Genomic DNA, 20823 nt, shown 5'->3' with positions numbered 1-20823 from the left:
GTACAGATACGTGACTTCTTAAACAGACATAAATACGCTAGGAAATACTTTTTGGGTGTTTTCCCTAGCGATGGGTTACCAAGCGAAATAGGGCCAGAAAGACCGTGCACCCTAGTCTTTAACACAGACCCGCATGACAAGAGTGGGACACACTGGGCCGCCATGTTTATAGCGAGGGACAAGGTTACAGTGTTTGACAGTACAGCAGAGTTCCCTGAACACAGACTCTATACACGGCCCATATTCAAGTTTGTGAAAAAAGCTGCAGCGGTGGTGGAGTATAACAAGCTGAGGGTGCAGGATTCCATGGCCATCACATGCGGGGAACACTGTATTTATTTTATCAGTAAAATGTCAGAGGGTCTTTCGTTTAGAAATTTCTTAAATCTATATTCGAGGGATCTTGTTAACAATGACAGTATAGTTGTGAAATATGTAAAAGAAAACACAAGGGCGTCGGTCAGACCTGTGAAAACCGAATATGTAGCTTGTCAAAACTGTAAGGGTTTATAACAATCGTATGCTTAATGTTGAACATGTAAAATAAAGACATTATATTTTAAAAAACATGTATTCAGACTCCGTATTTCAATATACATGCACCTTAAATGTTTTAAAAGACGACTGAGACGGCTTGAAAAGTTATAACATGTGTTTATTACAAACAGGTTGGTAGGTGGGTCATCAGTTTCACATACTTTATTGAAGAAACCAATGAAGTCAAAAAAACCAGGAACGTTTATACATATAATACACACAATTATTCAAAAAGTCTGTAGAACCATCAAGGCGTAATCCACGTGAGGGGTTTGGGCACAGTCTTTTTGCGCGGTGGCGCCTTAGGTGCAGGGGTCGACCATGTCGGGGATAGCCTTCGAACTTCAGAACTTATAGGCGATGGTAGTAGGGGGTCCTTCAAATTTTCCAACAGGCGCCGGTGTTCATTATTCCCAACGAGCGTGGAGGGTATATTGAGTTCAGCAGCGGCTTGCAGAAACTGATCCCAACCCTGAGGCGCATTTTGAGGCGTCAGGATTTTGGGATGCGTGAGACCTTTGACTAGATCGTACATGTGCGACCCTGCAACCGGTTGTCCCCTGTAGAGAAATTCACCTCGCTCATTCCAAGAGGTTAGGTCTTTAGAAGCTGCGAGTTTACTCATTATCATCTGCGCAGCCCCTCTGTGTCTCTGGCTTATATTTTTTAAGAGATCGCCAACAAAGGTATCTGAGGATGTTGCAAGATCGGGAGGCGGTTGCAGGGGCTGCGGGGCGTTGGCTGGAGCTGTTGGTTGTTCAGAGTCTGGGGTATATAGAGTCAGCTTGTTTTTCTCGGTATTCCACTGGGTGTAGGAATTTAAGAATTTTTTGAGAGTGGCAGTGTAAAGGTTAGCCTTGTCGTAGGGATTTAGATCGGTCCTGCTCAAAATTTCTTGAATTTCAGTATCCAGACGTAGAGTCTCATTTCTACGGATATCCCAGGCGTTGTCCGAGGAAGACCCCATATGCTCCATTTGTTGCCTAGGTACCAGATACATTTTTGTGGCGTGTTCCATCACCGGCCCGTGATGAGGCTTGTAATTATAGGTATAGCAATGCCCAACAAGTTACCTATAAAACCCCCAGACTGTCTCACCAGTTTCTTCTTTGTGATGAGCGATGCCCTTTTATTACTGAGCTTCCTGATAAGACCCCTCTTCTTCTTCAACACCTGCAACTGACGCTTTGATATAGGAACGTTGCCTTTTAGGGTGTTTAGGGCTATTTCTGAAATGGCAGACACTAAATCGTCAGAAGCGTCGCCCAGGATGGCCTTTCTGTGTTGGGGGCTGGCTGTAGCAAGCATTTTCAGGAGAGCTAGATTGCGACGTAGGCGGGCAGACATGGTCAACACCGTGTGTTATAAGGGAGGGTCTGTAAATGGCTCTAAAAGGCATCAGCACAGCTTTTTATAGGGTCGGGTCTTGGGCATTGGGGTGTAAACTACAGGGAGGTCGGGGGGAAAAATATCAGCCCTCAGTCTATAGTCTTCTAGAGTTTCATTTTTTAAGTCTACCAGCAGGTACCCGTGGTGTTTTGATGTAGCGTCGTTAAAGGCCTCCATGAAGAAGTGTGTGTTGCCGGGGTACATCTGCTTAGCTATGACGGATATTTGTTGTTTGTCACGGGGGTTTTTAAATAAAACAAGGTATGAAGCGTTGAGAGCTATAGACCGACTGTTCTTTCCCTTGTAAAACAAGTTCTGCACAATGTAGCAGATGCTTAGATTGCGATGATGTGAATATTGAGTAAAAGCTCTCTCTAACTCCGGATGATCACCACCTTCACGCATAAGGTCATCGACAATTATCATATTTACAAGGGTAGGGGGCAATAGCTCGTCATCGTTGAGGTTATCCGGTATGCCCTCTATAAATTTGATATGGGGGAACCTCCGAGCTAAGTCTGTATAAAGAGGCTGCCAGCATGAATAAAGCCACACAATGTTGTTAGGGGTTTGTGATAAAACAGAGCCTGCATTTTCTAGGAGCTTTTTTATAAAGTAGCTTTTACCGCAGTTTGAGGGTCCTGCTAGCACGCAGGAGAACGGGTGTTGCAGCCTGGTGTCCATGATCTGGAGGTTGGTTCTCTAATGGGCCTAATAACCATAAGGCAGGGTTTTATAGTCAGCAGTCAGGACCCTTTTATCAAAAACAACTCGCAATGTTTTATGTAGGGGCTGGGTTGTAATTTCCCACTTCTTTTTGGATCTGACTATGCAGGGCTGGTTCACGACTATGGTTTTAGCATTGTCAGAATCGGCTGCGGTAGCGTATTCATGCACCAGATTCTTCAAACTATCAAAATTGATTTTTAGGGTGTTGCTGACATTTAATGTTATCCCTTTGACCTTCATACACACTTTGTTCTTGTTTGTGCGGTAACTGTATGTCTTAGGTCCCGAGGACGTATATTCCAATATATACTCATCCTTATCTAGCTCGCTGGTCAGATTACCCAGATAATCCCCTAGAGGTGGGTCTTCATCCCCCGGTTTGCTCACAAAAATCACAGAGTCTGTATCATGATACAAGCAGCGCTCCTGGAGCTTATCCATAACCCCGTAAAGCTCTAGACGCGCGTGGGCTGTCGTGAAGCAGGCTATGAAAATGTTTGTTGTTACACGTTGTGGGGTACTTTTGGGTGTATTTCCAACACACAGCAGCGGTATCGTCATCGATAAACTCACAGCTGGACACTTCGTAGCATGGAGCAAACAGGTACTTGAACAGTTCATCAGGATCTGTTATTAAGGTAGTATTTGACAGGTTTGTGCGCTGTGCAAATTTTCCCCACAAGGAGTTTAGACAGAGTTTGGCTAGCTGGCGACGTGCAGGGTTGACCTCTATCAGATGGGGTTGTAGACGGATACCCTCGTGAGCGTAGTAGTCAGCGATGTATTTCTGTTTTGCATCCTGACTAGTACACCATTCTGGATACCCTGAGGCTTCCTGCTTGTCTCTGAGAAACAAATCAATGTAGGGTGCAAAGAGTTGTGTTGTAGTGTCCTTAAAATGCCACACTTCGTGTACTCTGCCGAGCCTGTACCCTTTCTCTAAGGCAGCCTGTACCTCGATGCTACACCAAGTGCCTGTGAGCATCCTTTGTTCTTCGGTGTGGCTGCAAACACCAACCTCTTTAAACATCGCACATGTTCGACAGAGGGGGAACAGCAGCTTACCATCGACTCGGCATGGTAACACAGGAAAGTAAAGCTGCTTAGGAGGATAGATTTCACATTTGACCAGCCCAAAGTATTCCGTTAGGGGCTTAAAATCTCTATAGATGATTGTGGGGTGACCCACGGGGTACAACTTTGTTTTGTTCACAAAAGGGTACAGACTGGTGAAATCATAGTAGTGTATTTTCTCACCCTCACCAGCGGCCTTGTACAGCTGTATGGCATTTGTACGACCCCCGAATAAGGCATCGCGGGGCTCCAGAGGTTTGGGTAAATCACGAGTGTTAAGAAAAGAGCAGAGGTCAGTGTCTGTTTTTAACATGTCTAACCACTCATGCTCCCAAAGAACTCTCATAGCAAAACCCCGCTTTTCAACATACTGGGCCTTTGTGAGAGTACGTCTGTATAAGTGTTCAAATGTGGCACCCAGCATTTTGTTATACTCGTGGGGTTTGTAACACTTGGGGCAGCTGTGGTAAAAACAGCCGTTGAATTCAAAGGCCGTCGGCACACCCTTAATTACAGAGTACCCGACCAGGTGATAGGGACCCAGGCGGTATTCACCACCCTGTAAGGCATGCTGAATTTGTATGTCTTCCTTCTCAGAGACGTGCATGAGCCATTGGATGGATGGGGTTGAATAACGTTTCTGTTTACCGTTATAGAGGTCTGGCGGTACTCGAGCGATAGTTTCGGGCATCAAAAACATGTGCTTGTAGATGAACATACACATGGAGGCCAGAGTGACGTTTTGAAACGGGTCTATGTATTCGGCCGCTTCTAGCCTTTTAGGGGTTTTGGATTTCACGGCCAGCCCCTTTTTAGTTAGGGTCTTGGATTTCAAGGCCTTGACTTTCTTAGTCGTTGTCTTGGATTTCAAGACCTTGCCTGTTTTAGTCATAGACACCACAGCATCTCTGAAGAGGTTACAAGCTTGCCGTAGGATCATTACATCAGCCTGACAATAAGCTTCCTACTCTGTTTGAAAATGAAACTCCTTTTCACGGTTTTCAGAGTACCATTGTAGAAAGCTCTCTTTCTCATCAGGCATCATGTATTCAACCCCGTAGCTGTCAGGAGGCGGCATGGGTCCCACATAATTCTGGTTAGCCCAGGTGTTAAAAAAGTGTGGAAAATAACCTTTACATCCTGGGAACCCAAAGGCCTTAGGCAGCTTGCTCAATTTCATGGGTAGGAAATTCAGGGTGTCTATGAACCGTATTTGTAAAGAGCATACCGTCATCAGCATCAGTTTAGAACCCTGGGTTATGAGTTCAACTTGGATCTTTTCACGAATCATGTTTTGCAGAATAAAGAAGGAGTCGTAGGCTTTCGAATTGTGGGCGAGCATGGTATACCCTTGGAATTTGGTTTGAATGAAAGTGCTGAGGAAATCACCAACGCACGTTCTGCCTTCAAACTCCCAGCTAGCGTCGGAAGTTAGGTGGTGGGCGTAAATATAGTTAGGCTGGTGTACCCCCGTCTCTTGGGTGCACTCTATATCAAACACTATATAGTTTTCGGTCTTGGTTTGGGGGAGCCCATTAACCATGTAACACTGATGGTTGGTGCCGACCGTGAAAGACACATGGCACCTGGGGCATATCATGCCTTTGCACTTGTGATCCGTTGCCACATACCGACCACACTCGAGGCAATCCTTTTTAGGGATACAGTTAAAAGATTTCTTGTGTATGCTCAAGCAGTCTTGCGAGCGACAAAACATCCTACACGTGCCGCACCGCACCTTCAAGGTAGCGTCTTCTATACAGCCGTCCCTCTGACACATCTTACAATGCATTTCACACTGGTGATATGTTCTATTGTTGTATATATGATCACAATGGGAGCACACATACTTAACCCCCAGAAAACCTTTAAGGTTCAAGATTCCGTAAAAATGATTTTCGTTATGAAGGACATATACGGTCTTGTTTCTCACACGTTCCCCCGTTGTAAAGTACTGCCAGGAACCGTTGTGATAAAGAACTTTCACCGTCACTGCGAAATAGTCCTCAAAAAGACCTATGTCACCAAAGCCGACCAGGCGGTCAGGAGGTATTTCAAGAACCTCATGGGCTTCAGCCGCTCTAGACAGAATGACAGCGTCAGGGGTCTTACGATCCATCAGCAGCCCCACGATGCTGGCCGCCAGACAGGTATTGGAGGCTGGGTTGTTAAAGTTGAGCAGCCACCGGTGCTTCTTACCAATTAGCTGACTGTATAGTATGCTCTTTAAAGGTCTGGAAACACCACCCTCACGCCCCCGTACAATGAGGGCTATGACTCTAAAAGTGCCATAGGCGACTAGCTCCGCCTTACTCTGTAATAGCCTGGAGAGGTTTTCTAAAAATTGCACAGCGTCAAACACATCTCGGGCCTTCCTCCTTGTGAACAAAGGACGGTCAAAACCCTGCCCCTGGAAGCGGAGTTGGAAAAAGTCATTAGGACCCACATCGCGTAACAACCTTTCTATGAGCTCCTGCACGGCCTGATGTATAGCAAGAACCCCATGATCGGATGATGTTATATGGTGTAGGTTAACAAATCTAAACTCCTCATAGTGTTCTACGGCGTTAAACCTCTCTACAGGACGCCTGTAACTTCTAACACTCTCTAAAAACAAGGGCTCTGAACCCTCAGCATTAGGAGTGTGACTTAAGCCGTTGTTCTCTGGTGTGTTATTTTGGGGGTTCAGGTCGTGCCCTGTCTCGGGGGTCCTTGTAAACCGCCGGGTAGCGCATATTCTAGCCTTCTTCAGCTTACGTATTAAAAGCCTACGCTGCCTTGCACTATTAACCCACTTTTTTTTTTTTTACGGGCCCATGCTTTTCTAGGATCCAGGCCCCAGCCTATCTGAACAGGGTGGTTTGTGGCGGTGTACGTCTTGTTCATGGAGGCCTCCGCTACAGATCCAACACGCGGTTCTTCTGAATGTCCAGAGGTTTGGAGTTTTAACGCTCCACCCCCAACCCCCTTCAAATGTCTGACCAGATGGCTTGTTGGACATCTGAAGGGGGTAGGGGGTGGAGCGTTAAGTATTTCAGGCCGTGTTTCAGGTGGTGGTCTTGAAACTATGGTACCTTGTTTGAAGGGTTCTAGGGAAACAGGGCTGTCTTGTTTGAGGGGGTCTAGGGAGACCGATGGCAGGGGTTTCAACAGTTGTATGTAGCGTAAGGACTTTGTCAGTAACCTCTGTACCTGATGGTTATACTTGGATTTCGGGGGGCTCTTATGAACACCACAGCCCCTGGGACTCTTTAGGGTTTGGCTCTGCCATAGTCACGCCCTTATACCCCATATATCTGCCACAGCCGCCTGACACGTCTGGATGATCACTTTTTTACAGATATCAACCCTTCGCACGACCTTCTGTTGGGCCGCCCTCTTGTAAAAGTTATTGGTAACCCCCAACCCCAATTTTAATTTAGCGGCGTTCGCCTGGCGTTTTAGTTTTCTAACAGCCATCTGCATCTCTTTTACATGCGCCCCCAAGACCTCCTGTATGTTTATAGAGTCGTCTTGCTGCTGATTAGTGGGTGTCGCCTTGCGAGGTCTTATAAATGGCTGTGACTCCTCAGGACCCGCTTTACTGCTAACAGCCTTAGCCCCTTTCTGTAAAGCCTGTGCCTGTAGTGTTTTAGAAACAGGTACCCATTGTGAACGCCATGGTGTGTCCATGAGCGAAAAAGTACCAAAGGGTTGGGCAATAAACGGTAATGACCCCGGGTCCAAGGCGGTATTGTTATCCCCAGATAATGCTATGGGCATTGCGGGGCTTACGCTAGACGCGGGGCTGGTAGGGTCGTATGCTCCCGGAGGGGTAATAGGGGACCCGGGGTATGAGGAATGTGTGGGGCTGTCGTCGGCGTCGTCGTAATCATGGGGGCTAGCAGAAATGTCTGTTATGGTGCGGTGCATGGTTCCCAGGGTTCTGTAATCCCCCGTTGTTCGAAGCCTCCTTGTGCACCGCTTCTGTGGTTCCACCATCGCTGTCTGCCATGTCCCCCAAAGCCTTGAGAACTGCGGCGCTCCCGTTATAAAGCCCTCCTAATTGTGTATTATCAGATTTGGAGACCCTAGGATGGTCCTGAACGCTTATAGTCTGCCGTGTGGTCTGAGCCGGGGCGTGCACCTCTACACGAACAGTTAGTTTATTTGCATCATTCTGGGGTTTCAGGACACAGACTGGATCCTGTGGTGTAATAGGGGTGTTCATGGACGGCGCTATCTGTAGCTTCGGGACCCCAGGCTTCAGCCTAAGATGTTTTCTTGAAAGGCGCGTTGTTTTAGGGGTCTGCGGCGGCGCCAACTCTTCTACAACAGGCGGTACGACTTCTACAACAGGCGGTACAACTACCACCTCCTTGGAGATCAGGGGGGTATAGACATCATTGAGGGGTTTAGCAACTCTTTTTACGGATAGGTCTAAGGGTTTTGATTGTTGGTCAGGACTCCTAGGGTTCTTCTCAGGGCTTGAGGGCCCTGCCTGGACCTCTGGGGGTTCCTGCTCCTTCTTCTTCTTGAGGTTTAAGGGTTCGGTTTGGGGCTCTGTGAATACAAGGGGGGCCTTCGCACGTTTTAAAGGGTAGGGACGGTTCTCTGAGTCCCGATGTTTCTTCTTAAGGGCTGCCACGCTTGAGACCCCTTTCACTTCTGATACCCTGAGAGGGCTCGGACCAGCTGTACCTGTTCTACACAAACCCTGCCCTATGTTATCAGGATTTGTAAATACACCTACAGTTCTGACCCCACCCTTAGGCATAAGAGATTTTTCTATAGGATTGTTCGTGTTGGAAGGGGTGTAGTATGTAGAGAGTTTCTCCTGGCGTACACGCCTACTCACGCCTTTTGCGGCGGATCTGATGTTCTGACCGGCTGCTGTTATATCCCTTAATGGCTGGGTCGACCTCGCTTCAGCAGGTTTCTGAGCCGCTTCTAGAATATAAAGAGAAAAAACATATATTAGAGAAAACCTAAAGCCCCATGTACAAGCACCCCCATCCTAATTTTCTACACATCCATCTTTTATTTATACAGGTGTTGCTACAAGTCGCTAGACCCTCTGGCTGAGAGTATGTAACACCGCTAGTACTTCTCACACCCTTTTATGCAAAACACACCTGCTTGAGGTCTTTTTACAGCTCCTTTCTTTGGCGCCGGTCCCCCTTTACATGTTAAAGCCTTCCTCTTCAAAGGTCTTTCTTTCGAACATTGCGCCGTCTCTTGTACCTCGACGCCGTCCGTGCATAACACTGGGGCCCCTGTAAAGAAAAATAATACCAGACTTTAGACATCTTTCTGCGGAGGTACCCTATACATACCCTGGTCAGACCTTTTGCCGCCCCAGCTCCCAGCGTCTTAGACAGTTTAAATAACGGCTGTCTTTTTTTAAAAAATTTTTATTTACATGTAGGAACGGTAGTGTTTTGAACATTGCTCATAGCTCCTTGAGCCTCGAAGTACACCATAAGATCTTCAAGAACTTGTTGTAGGTCGGGATCACAAGCTGTAAAATCATACATACATGAGAACCCCATTAGAAAAAAAACAGAACTTCTGAGAGACTTGTGTGTACAAAACTACGTTGAACTACACCACTCTAAATATATGTACCTGTCTGCGGGTCGGGCAATTCTCCGGCGTTGATAGTTATGTTAGGGGTGTCCTGTGTCTGGGGCACGTATATAACGTCTGTTTTTGCAGGGTCTTGCATCTGGATTAAATAAAAAGCAACTGTTTTAAAACACGGCTTTTCTTAAACACGGTATTACAATTTCAAACAATTAATGTACGCATTTTTTAAAAACTGTTAGGAGGATGCCACACCCCACAATTATAAAAACCATAAAAACGCTACCTGTGGTGTTCTAAAACATATATTCAAAAAGAAAATGGTTGTCTGTGTAGCGAAGAAGCCTGTGCTTTAATAACGCATGCATTGGGTCTAAACTTAGCATGCATCGGCCACCACTATTAGCTCGTGTAATGTAACCTTTGCAACATGCTGCCTTGCACGCACGCACACACACACACACACACACGCACACACCCACACACACACACACGCACACACACACGTTTGCTACCTCTTGTATTTTGTTTGCTCTTGATACTTGCACAATTTTCACTATTGCCTCATGTAACGTCACGTTTGCTATCTCTGGTATTTTGTTCACTTCTAAATTTTCTCCTCCTGTATCATTACTACTCCTATTGTGAAGCCCTCCGCGCACCCTAGGGTCACACACACACACACACACGTTTGCTACATCTTGTATTTTTGTTTGCCCTTGATGCTTGCACAATTGTCACTATTCTCTCATGTAACATTTGCTACCTCTTGTATTTTGTTTGCTCTTGGTACTTGCACAATTTTCACTATTGCCTCATGTACCGTAACGTTTGCTACCTCTTGTATTTTGTTTGCTCTTGATACTTGCACAATTTTCACTATTGCCTCATGTACCGTAACGTTTACTATCTCTTGTATTTTGTTCACTTCTAAATTTTCTCCTGTATCATTACTACTCCTATTGTGAAGCCCTCCGCGCACCCTAGGGTCTCACACACACACACGCACACACACGCTCTCTCTCTCGCGGCCTGCTTCGCCTCCGGGGCTGCTGTGTAAGACCCCGCCCCGTCAGTGATGTCACCATACAGTCACTGCCTGGGGCGGGGCCTTGCACAGCAGCCCCGGAGGAGAATCAGGAAGGACGCCTGCAGCCACGTGGAGTATCAGGAGCCCCCAGGCCCAGCGCGACCCCCGGAACCAGGCAAAAGACCCCCGAGCAGCGCCACGCTAAAGCGGGCTCGGGGGTCTTCGGGATTTTAGAATACAAAAAAAAAAAAAGCGGCATACGGCCGCAAGGCATCTCAGACCCCACGGACCCGGGAATCAGCAGCAAGCCCCCGAGCAGCGCCATGCTGAAGCGGGCTCGGGGGCATTTTGTATTGAAAAAAAGAGCGGCATACGGCCGTGCGGCATCTCAGACCCCCGGAGCCTCCAGCAAGCCCACGAGCAGCGCCACGCTCAAGCGGGTTCGGGGGACATTTAAAAAACAAAAAGAGCGGCAATCGGCCGCAATGCAGCCAGCGATCCCGGAACCAGGCACAAGACCCCCCGAGCAGCGCCACGCTCAAGCGGGCTCGGGGGCATTTTTTTAAACAGAATAAAAGAGCGGCAATCGGCCGCGAGGCCTCTCAGCCCCCACGGACCATCGGAGCCTGCAGCAACCCCCGAGCAGCGCCACGCTGAAGCGGGCTCGGGGGCATTTGGGATTTAAAAAAAAAAGGAGCGGCAAACGGATACCAGGACCACACGGACCCCCAGGGAGCCAGGCACAAGACTCTCGAGCAGCCGCAAGAGGGTTTGTGGCTATTTTTTAAAAGTAAAAAGAAGTACACTCATGGGCCAGGCCAGAACAACCTCCTGAGCCCCCAGACCAGCCCCTGCAACATGCAGGCTCTGAGGATTTACAATTTTTAAAACCAGGACAGCTAACCCCATACCAGCATGGACTCCTGAGGACCCATGGACTTTTTTTTTTTTGCTGCTTTTATTTTTAAAGTTGAAAACTTTAATGCCAGCACTGCGCCAGTTCACCGTCAGGATAAACAGGAGTGGTGAGTACCAAATTGTATTATTTATATTGAATTTGTACACCCTGTATTTTATTTAGAGGCCCTCTGGTAAACTTACAATACAAACGCCTCATAACCTCTAACATCATTACCCCTAAATGTACAGCGGCATGTTAAAATGTTTCTATAAAATGTATAATCTTAAGCCTACCACCCCTGCGCCACAACCAGGCCCTCCTTTGTACACTTTAAATACATTTACATTGTATTTTGCACTTTTTAAAAACTTTAATGTCAACATTATTCGCAGTAACCATCAGATCATAATGCCTTAAAGCTTAATTAAAAACCTCTAGGGTACAATACTACAAAGGCCCTGCGCCCCATTTAAAATGCGTCTATGCTCACTTAGATGCAGTCTCCCTAATACTTTAAATAACCCCTAAACATGCCCATGGGTTCATCCCTTATTTACCTCCAGCAAAGTGTAGCAGGCGGCGTCAATCTGGGATAAGTGGCTCAGGTCCATTCTTGCTGTAAGTTCCTGGGGTGTCTCTCTGCAGAAGAACAATCCAGGCAAGTTGCTCCCCCAAGGGTTTTTGAATGGCTGCTGTGTCAGGAATCCTTAAGGTCCAGCAATACAATCCAGGCAGGTCGCTCCCCCGGGGTTTTTGAATGTGTGTTTGGAGCAGGAATCCTTAAGGGGCCTTTTTATATTTGTGCTGGCATGCTAATTTGAAGCCCCCACATCCCTTTATGGCTTGTTGGGGGGGTTTAGAACAATATCATGGTGGTCTTTGGGGTGGGACCCTTTTCTATCTTTGTACAGTATAAACAGTACAACACTTTTATTATTTTGACATCTGGTACATTAGGGTTAGACACCGTTGCATGGGTGACCCTTGCAGAACTCTCTACAACTTCTTGACACTTTTATAAGGGTCCTCATGTGTTAAAGTTGTTTGGCCCTTCTGCTGGGGAGGAGGGCTCCAGGACTCAGGATCTATCTCCATCCCCCGACCCCTGTCAAATTTAAGGCCAGAAGTTTTTCCTGCCAGACATGTCAAATTTAAGGCCAGAGCTGCCACATTTAAGACTAGGCCCGTCACTTTTGCGGCCCTGAGCTTTGGTATTAGGGAATTACACCCTGCCAGCTGCCCACCCTGTTTCAGGATGTCTGGGGATCGGGGCTGGTTTTTTTCACTCGTCCTCCCCCAGCCCACACCTGTTACCCCTTTACAACCCTGACACATACAGGCCCGAGCCTTCCCAGACCCTGGGTCTCAGGCCTGCTCCGCAGCTGTTCACCCACCAGCTGTCTGCAACCCCCCAGTTTTAAAACAGGCCCAGACATTTCCCTCCTACATGCACGCACTTTTCTGCGCACTTTTAAACATATACACAATTATCCATGTTTTGCAGCCAGACATGCCACTTTTAGGACGAGCCCTACATGTCACCCCTTTTAAAATCAGGGTTTTTTAAGGCCATCAGTTTGCGGCCAGCCCTGTCACATCTAAAGCTTTAAGGCCAGGAGTTTCCTGCCAGACTTGTCAAATTTAAGACTAGACCTGTCAAATTTAATGCCAGAAGTTTGCGGCCAGACCTGTCACTTTTAAGGCCAGGATTTGTGCATGGTGATGTTTGGTATCCCTACCTACTACTCACACCTGCTCCCCCACACACATACAAATACCCAGACGGACCGTCGCGCAATAATTACACTCCACGCTGTTCTTGAAGCGTAAAAGGCCATTTATTAGGACAGGTTGTAATCGCAACACTTAAACCAAAAACATAAACTCTAAGCAATCCCCTCCCCAAACATTTCATTCTTCATCCATTCCTCTCACTTCTTCTGTATACTTCCCGTTCCCTTCTGTGACCTCTGCCAACTCTCCATTCACCTCCTCGCTTATCTTTCAACATGCTCTCTATTATCCCCGCCAATGCACTCTTGCATCCTGCCCCCCCATCATTCACCTGTTTCTCCCTCCCCCCCAGAGGGGTGGGTGCGCCCGTCAGACTCTCCACCCCTCCAAAATACTGCCAACCCAAGCCTACACAACCTGTCCTAAATTGCAAGCTAGTAAACAGACCAACCCTGCTCACAGAACTTGTAGGGTGGGTGGGTGGTCCAGAAATTCACTACCCTCCCCAGTGATGTCGAGCACCGGAAGATGACGAGTCTCCTCCCCTGGCTCTTATAATCCCCCACCTATCCCCACCCCAACCCCCTGACCCCAAAAACCGTGTCCTTCTGGGCCTTTGCACAAAAACCCTGGGAGAGGACTAGTCTGCGACCTTACGGGAGAAGACTAGTCTGCGACCTTACTTCCCCTGGGGGCCGCAATGTACAAGCACACACAGAACCAGTAAAGTACAGAAAGTAATGAGCTTTAAAAGATTTATTCACACACAACTAAATGGGACAATTGTTTCTGCTCGAGGTACTGATAATAGGTAAAGATTTGTGTAGAACGCATTTGTGCACCTCAAGGGTGAAGCAGAATAGATGAAACCGAGTCCGACACATGAATCACTATACCAAGGGGATACAAGCACAGAGGTGAAGGGGTAATACAGGTGGGTCTGTCTGCTCCTCCACATCTGCAGGTTGGCACCCACATATAACGTCTGTTCACCAGCCTGACACACAAAATTCCTCCATAGACTCACCCGCTTTTGAAACCTGTATCCCCCTCCAAAAAGTGTTCTTTGCCCATTAACCTTAATTGAATCACTCTCTTAAAAGCCTGACTTCATCCTCACTCTTGGGGCAAGAAGAGTACAGATATGAGGAGGAAGGAGGCAAACGTGAATGACAGTGCAGGGGATATCAAGGGCAAGTCCTCGAGTGACTTGGGAAAGTGGCAGACCTGGAGGCATGAAACACTGATTGGGGCGTCCTTAACACCCCAAGCCAGGCGCACAGCGTCATTAATTCATGCTGCTAAGCTTGTCCAATCTTGCACAACTCGTCATTGTTTGTCTTTAACTCTTTGACGCTTGATCCACACAAAGAACCATGCAATTTTCCAAGTTTCATATACTTATGATGAGACCCTCCGGACTTCTATCACAAATACGAACAACGCATAATTCTTCCCAGGCATGTTCTTTATTAAAACCCAATGCATTTCGGACTACATGAGTCCTTCTTCGGGGGTAACTGCAATAAAAACATTTTATAATGAATATCCACTTCATGCAGTCTCATGATGCTTTACAATTTGAAATAGACTTTGGTAAACAGCGACGCTAAACTGCACTCTAAACTTTATTGTGCTTGTTGCATATACACAATGTTGCGCTTATTCTATAACAATGCCTAATCCCCTTCTGTCTTGCACTCCCCAAAAAACCTCACCCTTACGTGATCTCAAACTTATGAGCTCGATATTATTAAATTGGCCACCCACTTTTCCTAGTCTACTAGTTGTCATCAAACCCTTCTGTCATACCGACCAATCCTTTTAAATCATTGTCAACAGCCCCTGTGTCTAACACTCGATTAGAAACCCATGTCTTCACTCTTCCAATAATCCCTCCAAACCCCATTCTGGCTTCCTGCCCCCACGATCCCAGCCTCATTATAAACTACCAGCGTGTTTACCACTTTGCAAACGAACGTCTCTAGCTGCCTTCAACTAGTTCTACACATACCTGCCCAGGAGCTTAAACGATTCAACATCCTCGTCTCAGGAAAAAGGTATTCACCCGCCCATGACCGCGCTCGGTTTTTAAACCTGGCACATAAGCCCTCCCTAATGATCACGTGTTCAAATTAATCACCTAAACACAGTTGCGCCGCTAAGCAACTAATCCCTACTACAATTACCAAAATGCTTTGCGATACATTAACCCGATTTCTAGTTAAAAATCAATGTATTTATGCAGTGTGTGTTGAACATTCTAAATTATAAAATGAATGCGTCATAAATGCTGTTTACAATCACTCTAAAGATTTTCTATTTGAAAAATCCGCATCACTCAAAGTCCCCTGTTATTTGAAAGAACACGATGTAATATTGCCAAGTATATGGATCAAGCTTCATAGCCTTTTAACCTTTGTCACCAACTGTCGGTACCGGGTGCAAACCATAAATGGGGCAATTAATTCATGGTTCATGGTGCGTGAATAATGGAATGCACACCGTTTGTTTCATCCAAGTTCCAGTCCAATAATCCTCCAAGCGTGCGTGCGTGAACTGGCATAGTGCCTTGCCCCGGTGGCACTGGTAATACTTATGTGCCAGGTTTAAAAACCGAGCGCGGTCATGGGCGGGTGAATACCTTTTTCCTGAGACGAGGATGTTGAATCGTTTAAGCTCCTGGGCAGGTATGTGTAGAACTAGTTGAAGGCAGCTAGAGACGTTCGTTTGCAAAGTGGTAAACACGCTGGTAGTTTATAATGAGGCTGGGATCGTGGGGGCAGGAAGCCAGAATGGGGTTTGGAGGGATTATTGGAAGAGTGAAGACATGGGTTTCTAATCGAGTGTTAGACACAGGGGCTGTTGACAATGATTTAACAGGATTGGTCGGTATGACAGAAGGGTTTGATGACAACTAGTAGACTAGGAAAAGTGGGTGGCCAATTTAATAATATCGAGCTCATAAGTTTGAGATCACGTAAGGGTGAGGTTTTTTGGGGAGTGCAAGACAGAAGGGGATTAGGCATTGTTATAGAATAAGCGCAACATTGTGTATATGCAACAAGCACAATAAAGTTTAGAGTGCAGTTTAGCGTCGCTGTTTACCAAAGTCTATTTCAAATTGTAAAGCATCATGAGACTGCATGAAGTGGATATTCATTATAAAATGTTTTTATTGCAGTTACCCCCGAAGAAGGACTCATGTAGTCCGAAATGCATTGGGTTTTAATAAAGAACATGCCTGGGAAGAATTATGCGTTGTTCGTATTTGTGATAGAAGTCCGGAGGGTCTCATCATAAGTATATGAAACTTGGAAAATTGCATGGTTCTTTGTGTGGATCAAGCGTCAAAGAGTTAAAGACAAACAATGACGAGTTGTGCAAGATTGGACAAGCTTAGCAGCATGAATTAATGACGCTGTGCGCCTGGCTTGGGGTGTTAAGGACGCCCCAATCAGTGTTTGATGTATTACCAGTGCCACCGGGGCAAGGCACTATGCCAGTTCACGCACGCACGCTTGGAGGATTATTGGACTGGAACTTGGATGAAACAAACGGTGTGCATTCCATTATTCACGCACCATAGACCTGGAGGCATGGTCAAGGATGCACAGCATGTCAGAGTGGAGCACGAGCAGTAAGGCATGGAAAGGACCCTGTATAGGAATTCACCAGGGGCGTTGAGAAGGGAAGCATAAGAGGGGCATAAGCAGGGATGAGCAGGAAGGGCAAAGGAAGAGATGCACAGATGAAGGGGATGGACGGGCATGGAGCCACAGTAAGGAGCTAGCAAGGAGGTCCCAAATTCCCAATGCATGTGTAAGGAGGCACAATGGGGTATGGAAGTGGATATAGGGCGACAGAGTGAGGGATTGCAATCATCAAAGGAAAGAACCAGAGGAGTGTGGTGAGGAAGCCCAGAAAAAGACGTTGTGGGATTGGGTGGGAACCGTCTCGGTTCCAGGATTTGGGATCTGGGAGGGCTATGAAGAAGCATGGATGGGCCATAAAGATAAATGGTGATGTCCAGAGCCTCCCAGGTGTCTGAGAGCTAGGTCTGGGCATGCTGGATGGTCTTATACAGGTGTGAGCTGCATACCATACCTACTGCCGGCTTCTGTCTACAACTTTAGACTGCATATTTCTAGAGGTTTAAACCTTTTGGATTGATCTTTTCTGCTCTCTCCACCTCACCAGCCTTTCTCTTTGTCTCGCCTTCCTCTCTCCCAACTTAACCTCCTTCCTCTCTTCTTCACCTTGCTGTCCTGCTCACCTCACCCTCTACTTCCTTCCACCTCACTCGCTTCACATCATCCTACTCTCTCACCGCTGTATTCACCTGTTTCTGTGCTGTGCCCTTCGATTTCTCCACTTCACCCTTCTATTCTCACCTCACTCTCCTCTCTTTCTGCCTCATCCTAGTTTCTCTCTCTTGTCACCTCGCCATACTCTTACTGTGCGGCAACTTTCTTATGCTCCACTTCATCCTGCTATTTCCACTTTATCCTTCTCTCACCTCACTCTCCTCCCTCTTCCTCCCCTTCTCTCGCTTCCTCCCCCTCGTCTCTGTCCCTCCTCCTCTTCTCTGTCCCTCCCCCTCCTCTTACACTTGTTTCCCCTCCTATGTCTTTCTTACTCACCCTCCTTCTCCCTCACCATCCTCCTTTTTTTATCACTATCCTGCCTCCTGCCTCCTTCCTATTACAATACCGTCCCTCTGCGTCCCCACTCTTCACCTCAACCTTTTCTCTCTTATCAGTTTAGGACCAGAGGAAGAACAGCAGCGCTATAATCAGGGCCACGGCAATTATGTAACACGGAAGAACCAAATAACGCAGCAGGGTTGGCTGAATTTTGTAGGGTAATGCGAGGTAGTATTACTTTCTTGGTTTGTCATTTTTTTACACATTGACACGGTCTGGAAAAGGGTTTGACCTCATTAGTACCAACTTAAAACCAACCTACAGCGATAAGCAACTGAAAGGTGATTTAGGAGTTAATAAATATACTCCCAATCAGATTATATTTTTGTAAATTATTTTTTTAAGCCATTATTTTTTATGTCAGACAATAAGTCGGTCCTCTGTATTCTGATATACAACCATAAGACCTCATCAGTTACCTCTAAAGATAAATAATTAACCTCAAACGTGTGAGCAAGTGACTGTTCTCACTATAAGCTGATGATAAAGGTGCCCAGGTTGCAAAGCTGGCATGAAACCTAATTGTGGCAATGTCAGTATTGCAAAATAAATCTGGACAATCTAAAAATATCTCACCTACAGAAAGCTACTACCGAGTGTTACTCAATGATTCTTTCTTGTAGAGGAGGTCACCTCCAATGAACCCTCAAATACGGAAGTTGTTTCACTTATCTCCTTTTTCACTCTCACTTGTGCTGTGTCCTGCCAGCAAAGGGGTGATGCCTCAGTATATTGGAAGCGCACAGGCAGAAGGAGATTCTTACTTGTGTAAGAGTCCAGGATGTTTGAGAGCGCTCCGATGTGGTGCAAGGGGCAAAGGATAAGAAACCTCAGAAAGCGTGAAAGGGCTGGTAGTGTTTGAGCACTGATGGCGTGTGAGACCTGAACTTTTATTGGAGATACTAGATTTGGACATAAAGGTTGTGTGATAGGGATAAGGTTGTGGATCCAGAAGGCAGATCTAAGGGATGTGGCGAGGGAGTGCAGGAGTGTGGGGGCCATTAAAAGGTGCCAGGAGTCCTTGTATATCTGAGATGGCCTGAGGGATGTCAAAGGTCTAGGGGAGCTGAGAAATTCATTGGATGTGTGTGAGAAAGGTGAGGGTTTGTAAGAATTGTTAAGAACATGCGAGTGCTCTCACGATGCAAGGATGAGTGTGTGCCAGGAGCAGAGAATGATAACTACTGCATCCTTTTCTTTTGTAATTTCAGATCCCACAACCCCCAAACAGTCACAAATAATTGCATCACTTCTTACTACTTCAAGCAACAAAGAATTAGTAACCGACTTTCTGTCAAGTTTCCTACCCCAAATGTTATTGCGGGCAAGAGAAAATGCAGATGGAATGTGCCTGACTGTTTTTGTATGCGGACAAGTTACAGAACTTTTAACACATTACTGAGTCTTCCTCTGTTTTTCTTATATCAGAGATTTCTCATGGTGAGATGCTGCACAAAGCTGGTGAGGACTGTTGAATGTGGCTGAATAGCATTTGCCATTCACAAAGCATCACATATGGATCCATTTACCACCCAATGAAGTATAAACTCAGTAGCCACTAAGGGCCTAAATATGAGTTGGTCAGAGGGATAACCCACAGGGGATACTGCTTCGGCCAACTCGTGGCCCGATGTTTTTGCATCTCGGACTATTTAGTGCATTCATGTTTTTACAGAGAGAGAAAATGCACCCCATGAAACTACTGGGGTTTTTGGGCTGGCAGGAATTAGAGGCTCAAAATGGTACCATTTAACCCACACCCTGCGCAGCGGTGAGAGAACTGTATAACCAGGACACTACCCGGGCTCCCCCCCCCCACTCCATGGTTCCCTCACAGCAACCTATCGTGGCCCTCAACTCTCATTTATGTTCAGCACATGGTAAATGTGAGTATTAATCTCCCCAGAATCAGGCAAATCCTTTGTTAATTGGCCTCGGAATTGTGGGTCCGTGAGGTCTTTTCCCATTCCAGGAAGTTTAGCCCATGATCCACGGTGATGGCATTGGAAGTTATTGGCCAGATCTGTTAATCCTGGCCCGATATCTCCCCATTGAGTGAACTGGGTAATCGTAAGGAGGCCTTAAGTGGTTTAAGGAATGGATGAGGAAAGGTTTGTTCTAAAAGTGGAAAACGGCAATTTATCATGTCTCCCCAAATATTCTCCTTATAGCAATGTCTGAACAGTGCAGTAACCAGAACTAGCGGGTCTTTTTGTTACAAAATGCTCTTTTAAATATTATTTCTGTAGTATGATATATTTTTTATTTGTGCATTCTGTGAATTAAAATGGATACAAGGCACATATGTCGAGATTTGGTATTAGGACTCTTTTTCTTGTTAGCCATTAGAAAATGCTGCTTTGCTGCATTTTGACAATTATCACTCCTAAAATTGGCAGCTGGACTCCGGAGTATAAGATTTAACCTGATATTGACAACCAGATAAAAAAAAATCCTTTAAAATCCCTGAAGAAGCTCTCCCAACCCTACACAATACACAGCACATGGAACAAAAAGCTTGTTTCTAATTTTGTAAATCAGCAGTGTGACATTATTGGTTGAGCAGTTGTTTATTTGAAAATACACAGGGGAGCATGCTGCTCGACTTTGTCTGCAGTGGAGATGTCTCTGATCTGTGCTCCCCACAGCAGCCTAGCTTTGTACACTGGCACGCCCTTCATTTACACATGCTAGAGCGAGAATCAATTTCAATAATTTGGTTTATCGTCTCATGCACAGATCTGATACTCACTCCCCCTTTTTCTTATTATTACTTTCTGAATGGCGGTTCTTTTTTCATCTTCCTCCGCCCTAAGAACGTGTGCGATAGATCTTGGCCGCCGATGAGGATAATCAGAAGCTAGTAATCACATAAATCATAATCACAATTCTTAATGCTAAGTTGATCAATAATGAGTGTTTGAATAAGATTCAAGTTTTTTTTCTCAAAGTTTAGTAAAATCCTTTTGTCTATATTTGATTAGTTCAATATCTCGGGCAATTAACAGAATTGATCAAAAAAAGTATGGTTAGTTCAAATTTTCATATAATAAAGCATCACGCGTGTTCCAGAAAGGAAAGAATCCCTATTTTATGAATGTGTCACAAAGGGTGTTAGTCGGAAACCATAAAGAGTGGAAAGACCAACAGGAAAAGTA

At 46.0% G+C, this 20823-nt stretch overlaps 2 protein-coding genes across 3 annotated transcripts in view; one reads left to right on the top strand and one right to left on the bottom strand.

Annotated features, from left to right (window-relative positions):
- Nucleotides 1-20823, top strand: part of KLHL29 (kelch like family member 29) — a 1101789-nt gene that overhangs the window by 744592 nt on the left and 336374 nt on the right. The gene's annotated exons all lie outside the window — the stretch shown is intronic.
- Nucleotides 4694-6374, bottom strand: LOC146816720 (uncharacterized). Its single transcript, XM_085609076.1, has one exon. It carries the CDS (start codon nt 5846-5848, stop codon nt 4694-4696), a length of 1155 nt encoding a protein of 384 aa, XP_085465202.1. The 5' UTR covers nt 5849-6374.

The sequence above is a fragment of the Triturus cristatus genome, chromosome 6 (assembly GCF_964204655.1).
Source record: "Triturus cristatus chromosome 6, aTriCri1.1, whole genome shotgun sequence".
NCBI lineage: Eukaryota > Metazoa > Chordata > Amphibia > Caudata > Salamandridae > Triturus > Triturus cristatus.
The sequence above is the reverse complement of the archived record's forward strand: the minus strand, read 5'-3'. Positions and strand labels throughout refer to the sequence as shown.